This window comes from Elephas maximus, chromosome 1 (genome assembly GCF_024166365.1).
Source record: "Elephas maximus indicus isolate mEleMax1 chromosome 1, mEleMax1 primary haplotype, whole genome shotgun sequence".
Classification (NCBI taxonomy): Eukaryota; Metazoa; Chordata; class Mammalia; order Proboscidea; family Elephantidae; genus Elephas; species Elephas maximus.
The window spans coordinates 212,499,983-212,505,982 of NC_064819.1; the positions used below are offsets into that span (position 1 = coordinate 212,499,983).

General features: G+C 35.5%; 1 protein-coding gene across 1 annotated transcript in view; it reads left to right on the forward strand.

The window, feature by feature from the left end:
• The window catches only part of VTA1 (vesicle trafficking 1), an 86,413-nt gene extending 81,958 nt beyond the window's left edge, over positions 1-4,455 (forward strand). The window contains exon 8 of the mRNA XM_049902422.1: positions 2,941-4,455. Coding sequence (XP_049758379.1) covers positions 2,941-3,086 — 146 coding nt within the window. The 3' untranslated portion in view covers positions 3,087-4,455. The remainder of the gene's footprint in view (positions 1-2,940) is intronic.
• The last annotated feature ends 1,545 nt before the right edge of the window (positions 4,456-6,000 follow it).

Consider the following 6,000-nt stretch of genomic DNA (forward strand, 5'->3'; position numbering starts at 1 on the left):
AGTTTTTGCACATTTCATTATGATACTTTGAAATCTCTAGACATGCTTTGAAATCTTCTGTTCAGCTCTTCATCATTTTTTTCAGTTTAGTTACTTGACGTTCAAGAGCAAGTTTCATAGTTTCTTCTGACATCCATTTTGATCTTTTCCATCTTTTTAATGACCTCTTGCTTTCTGTATATAATGTCATTGATGTCATTCCACATCTCTTCTGGTCTTCGATCATTAGTGTTCAATATGTCAAATCTGTTCTTGAGATGGTATCTAAATTCAGGTGGGTTTTATTCAAGGTCGTACTTTGGCTCTCATGTACTTGTTATAATTTTCTTCAACTTAAATTATATTTTCATATGAGCAGTTGTTGGCCTGTCCTGTAATCGGTCCCTTTGCCTTGTTCTGACTATTGATACTAAGCTTTTCTATCGTCCCTTTCCACAGACATAGTCAATTTGATTCTTGCATGTTCCAGATGGCAAGGTCCACATGTATAGTCCCTGTTTATGTTGTTGAAAAAAGATATTTGCAGTGAAGAAGTCCCTGGTCTTGTAAAATTATATCATCTGATCTCTGGCATCGTTTCCATCACCAAGGCCATATTTTCCAACTGTCCTTCTTCTTTGTTTCCGACTTTCACATTCTAGTTGCCATCTCGATTGCATATTTAATCGGTTTCAGACTGTAGAAGTTGGTAAAAATCTTCAATTTCTTCATCTTTGGCGTTTGTGGTTGGTGTGTAAATTTAAATAATCGTCATATTAACTGGTCTTCCTTGTGGGCGTATGGATAATATCCTATCACTGACAGCATTTTACTTCAGGATAGATCTTGAAATGTTCTTCTCGACAATGAATGCAATGCCATTCCTCTTCAATTTGTCATTGCCAGCATAGTAGACTGTACGATTGTCTGGTTTAAAATGACCAGTACCAGTCCATCTCAGTTCACTAATGCCTAGGATATCCTAATGCCTAGTATATTGACATTTATGTGTTCCATTTCATTTTCCATGTTTTCCAGTTTTGTCAGATTCATACTTTGTGCATTCCACATTCTGGTTGTTAATAGATGTTTGCAGCTGTTTCTTCTCATTTTGAGTCATGCCACATCAGCAAATGAAGTTTCTAAAAGCTTGACTCCGTCCATGTCATTAAGGCCAATTTTACTTTGAGAAGTTAGGTCTTACCCAGTCATATTTTGAGTGCCTTCCAACCAGAGGCTCATCTTCTGGCACTATAGCAGACAATGTTCCACTGTTATTCATAAGGTTTTCACTGGCTAATTTTTTCAAAGTAGACTGCCAGGTCCTTTTTTCTAGCCTGTCTTATTCTGGAAGTTCAGCTGAAACCTGTCCACCATGGGTGACCCTGCTGGTATTTGAAATACTGATGGCAGAGCTTCTGGCATCACAGCAGCACACAAGCCACCACAAAATAACAAAATGAGAGACTAGTTACTTTTAACTAGTTTATTGATTTGTATCGCTTGCTTTTTAACAGGGCAACAATTCAAGGAAATTAAAATACTTTGTGTTAAAATTGGAGTATGTAATTTGACCTTGTAATTCATAGATATTCATGTTGTTTAATAATAATAATTCAACATATATTTGAAGTCTTATTTTTACATGCTGTACTTGTTACTGTATGTAGAGACATGAATATATTATCTTTAAGTCTGAAATATAATTAATATTTAATTATAAAGGAACTTCATTTATTTTAAGATGTAGGGAATGATTTAAGATATAGGCAGTTTTTTCATACTCATTCAGTAAAGTTATTGAGCTCCTAATGTATGCCTGTCCCTGGACTAGATGCTTTAAGATACATTGTTTCTATAGTCTTCTTGAAAATTCTGAAAATATTCATTTGTACCATAATTTATTATCATAATACCTGATATTGCTACCGACTTTGAAGCCCTTACCTAAATGCTGTCAAAGTTTTCATTTTATGCTTTATATCTCCAGCATACTTAAAAGCAACTAAGCAGACTCATTCTGTTTGTAAGCACAGGTTTCTAGAATCAAAATATATTGTCTGTTCATGATATTCTGTGCCCCAGCCTTCTAATCCGTTCTGATAATCCTCATAGAAATATCCAAAGAAAGTGTTTATTTCGGCGGGGGGGGAAGGGGGGTCAGTTTCTTCTTTCATCTTTGTAAGTGTATATTCAAGAATATTCAGATCTTAAATGAACTGTCTTTAGAGTGATTTTTTGACCCAAATTATTTAGTTGAACTCTGCATGTGATAACCATATGTGTAATTAGAAAACTTGGTGAGGAAAAATTTTGGAGAAATAATCTGCAAAAGTTGTTTACATGTTTAATTTTGTATTTTAATCTTTTGAAATTGAAATCTTAGTACTAAGCCTTAGGGTCTTTTAATCTGGATGACACAAAAATGTAGAATGTTTTTAAGTTAAAAACAAACAAAGTAAAATGGCTTATGTAATTTTTTTGCATAAAGTTTGTTATTCATTTTATTTTGTTATTGAGTAATATTTCTATTTTAGTTCAAATGAGGGTTGAACAGTTTAGTCTGTGTGTATTGTCCCATGAAGAGAAATGTGCAGTGTTTCTGACATAAACACCAAAGCTACTGTCCTTGTTTCACAGAGAATGTTTTTTTTTGCAATTAATTTTCTGAAGTATAAAAGCTTTTAGCTTATTGCTTAGTTTATTGGAAAGATTTAAAGGAAAATCCTACTTATACAAGTTACCATGTACTGGCATGTCTGTGGTTTACGTTAGTGATAACAAAAAATTGAAAAGCATGAAGAAATTATCTGAATACAGCTAGGAGTGAAAAAAAAAACCTTCATAATGTTTTAACAAAACCTAAAATATTTTCTTAAATCTTGAATGTAAACATTTGCCTGACCTCACAGAAAACTTCCATGTGTTCTTATTAATATCTTAATTATCCTTTCATTCTAGGGGACGTTCGTCTAACACCAGAGGACTTTGCTAGAGCTCAGAAATACTGCAAATACGCTGGCAGTGCTTTGCAGTATGAAGATGTAAGCACTGCTGTGCAGAATCTACAGAAGGCTCTCAAGTTACTGACTACAGGCCGAGAGTGAAGAATGAAGTCTTTGTACAACAGATTCGTGTATTTGGGGCCTAAAGAACTAACAGTCCATTGCTCTGTCTCCAGCCTATCAGGAGCACAATTTTAAGGAAGAATTCCGTTCCACTGAATATGACAATGAAATCTGTGTCTGTGTGTCAGATTCCTGTCGAAGTATTAATCAGCAGCCTCAGCCAGTTTTCATTGTCCATTTAGTGGATCCAGTAATATCTGGGCATATAGGGCTGATGTTAGTAAGACCCTAAAAACACCCATTGAACCCTTCTTCAAAAAATGAAAACACACGTCTGAAAAATGTATATTGGGAATAAGTTTTGTACCTTAATTTACATACAATAAGGGAGTTTGCTTTTTTTTCTTTCTTATAGTCTATAATGTTTGAATAAACAGTCCATTCTTGCTTTGCTATAGAATTCTAAATTTTAATTTTAATAATTATTGCCAGAATATTCTAGATTAGGGGTCATGTTTCTGTTTTTCTGAGAATATCTGAAACAGATACGAATGTCCTAAACTGTTAAATGAATCTGTAAGAAATTATGTTCAAAACTCAATTTATATTCATGTTAAATATAACTGCGTTGAAAGTTAAAACTATCATGGAAGGAAGTAAAACAGTAAAGAGGTAGAATCACCACCTTAGGCTTAAGAATAATGCTGGTTTCCCAACTGCTTTGCCTTATACATCGAAGCTTAAGGCGAATTGGTATTTGCTTCATAGGTGGCTTGACTGCATGTTTTAGAGAATGGGAAAAGAAGACATTTGTAGTAATGCCCAGACACTTGGTGCTTTAAGTTAAGGTTCTCCTCTGCTGCTAATGGACTCGATAGAGTGTATACTTACCGAATGATCAGAAGATTGTAAGAATTTAGGTTCTCAGTTGTTAACTTGATAAGTTTCGTGGAGATTATGGACTTACTGTGTCATCCGCATTTGTGCTGTGTAAAAAATAAATATAAGAATTCGTTTAACTAGTTCAATTTACTACAGAGCTAGACGTCTGTTTTGACACATATACTAAAATTGTCTTTTTTTTTTAAGTTACAGGAATATGGATGTTTCTGTAATAAGAGATAAACAACTAAAAAGAAAAAAAAGATGGCAGATTTCCCTAAAATTGACCTGGTCCCTTTTATTCATTCCACTAAGACTATAGAATTCCTTTAACACAGAGGGCAATAAATTATGGCCCACGGGCTAGCCACCTGTTAATGTAAGTAAAGTTTTACAGGAACACACCACACCCATTGATTTATGTTTGTCTGTGGCCGATTTCAACAGCAACAGAGTTCTATGGCCCCCAAATCTAAAGTATTTACTATCTGGCCCTTGAGGGAAAAGTTTGTTGACTCGTGTTCTAACAACATGTTTAAAAGAAAATGAATCATTAACTTACAATCATTTGTGTTTGTGTTTTCAAATATTCTTTGCAGAAATGTAATGCTCTTTTACAGCATTTAATAGAATGTGTGTTCAGACAGAATAAGCTATTGTAAATTATTGCAAAAAAAAAGCCCCCTCCCCCGCAAAGACATGCTTCCTGAAAAACATTTTCATATCTACACAGCTAAATTCTTACAACATATGTAAGATTCAACATTCGCATCTAGAAATCCAGTACTCTGGTAGAGTTCTCTAGAACCTTACTGTAGAAAAAATGGCTAGGGTGATCTTTAGTGTTACAAGGTAAATACAGTTCAGCAAATTTTAATGCAAACCTTAATATTTCTGGACACCAAAAAGGTAAACCTACCACCTCCTTTTTCACAGACTCCTAGTTGAGAAAGGACACAGGGAAGAAGATAATGTGGCAACCAAGGAATCCACTGATGAAGTTGGCTACATGCTGTAACAGAGAGCCTTCCCGATAAAATGGAAGTGACACCACCAGCCACCTCAGAGTTTCTTATGAAAACCGATGAGATAATACACATGACATGCTTAGTACATGTTAGTTATTAGTAGTAATGTTATGGGCTCAAGCGTAACAATTGTGAGCATGGCGCAGGACTGGGCAGTTTTTCGTTCTGTGGTACGTAGGGTCACTGTGAGTTGGAACTGACTCGACGGCACCTAACAACACAACAGCAGTGTTACAGTGAGGAGCCCTGGTGGCTGACGCAGTGATTAAGCGCGAAAGGTCAGCGTTTCAAACCCCCTAACCGCTTCATGGGAGAAAGTCATGGCAGTCTGCTTTTGTAAAGATTACAGCGTTGGAAATCCTATGAGGCATTCTACTCTGTCCTATAGGATCACTGTGAGTCAGAATCAACTCAGTTGTAATGGGTTTGGTTTTCAGTGTTACAGTAATAATTATTTCCCAAGTATCAGGAAATTGCAGTTGTCTGTTGAACAGTTCTTAAAAACACTTTCTCTCATGAGGAGAGTGAGTTATATGATGTTTTTTAACTTGATATTTCTTCGTATAAAATCTATCAAGATAAATTCAAAAGACAGTCTGATATAACACTGGGATAAGCAACTTTCATTTATTCATTCAACATATTTTTATTGAATAGCTATTATGTGCCTGGCATTGTTCTTTGCATAGGATACAGCAGAAAATAAGAAAAAAATCTCTGCCTTACAGAGTTTACATTCTAATGGAGGAAAACAGATAAACTTAATAAAAAGCATATATTTTATTCTATCAGTGGTTAAGGGATATTATTAGAAATGCAAATCCCAAACCCTACCCTAGTCCTGTCCAATCAGAAAGTCTGAGAGTGGGGCCCAGCATTCTGTGTTTTAACAAACTCTACAGGTGGTTGTGATGGTCCCTAAGCTTGAAGTGGTTTAACTTCACCCAAATCGGAAGGATTGGGAGTCTGGGAGGAGAGGTTCCCCTGAAGAAGTGGGCTTCAGGGTGTGGTCCCTAGACCACCAGCATCAGCATCACCTGGAA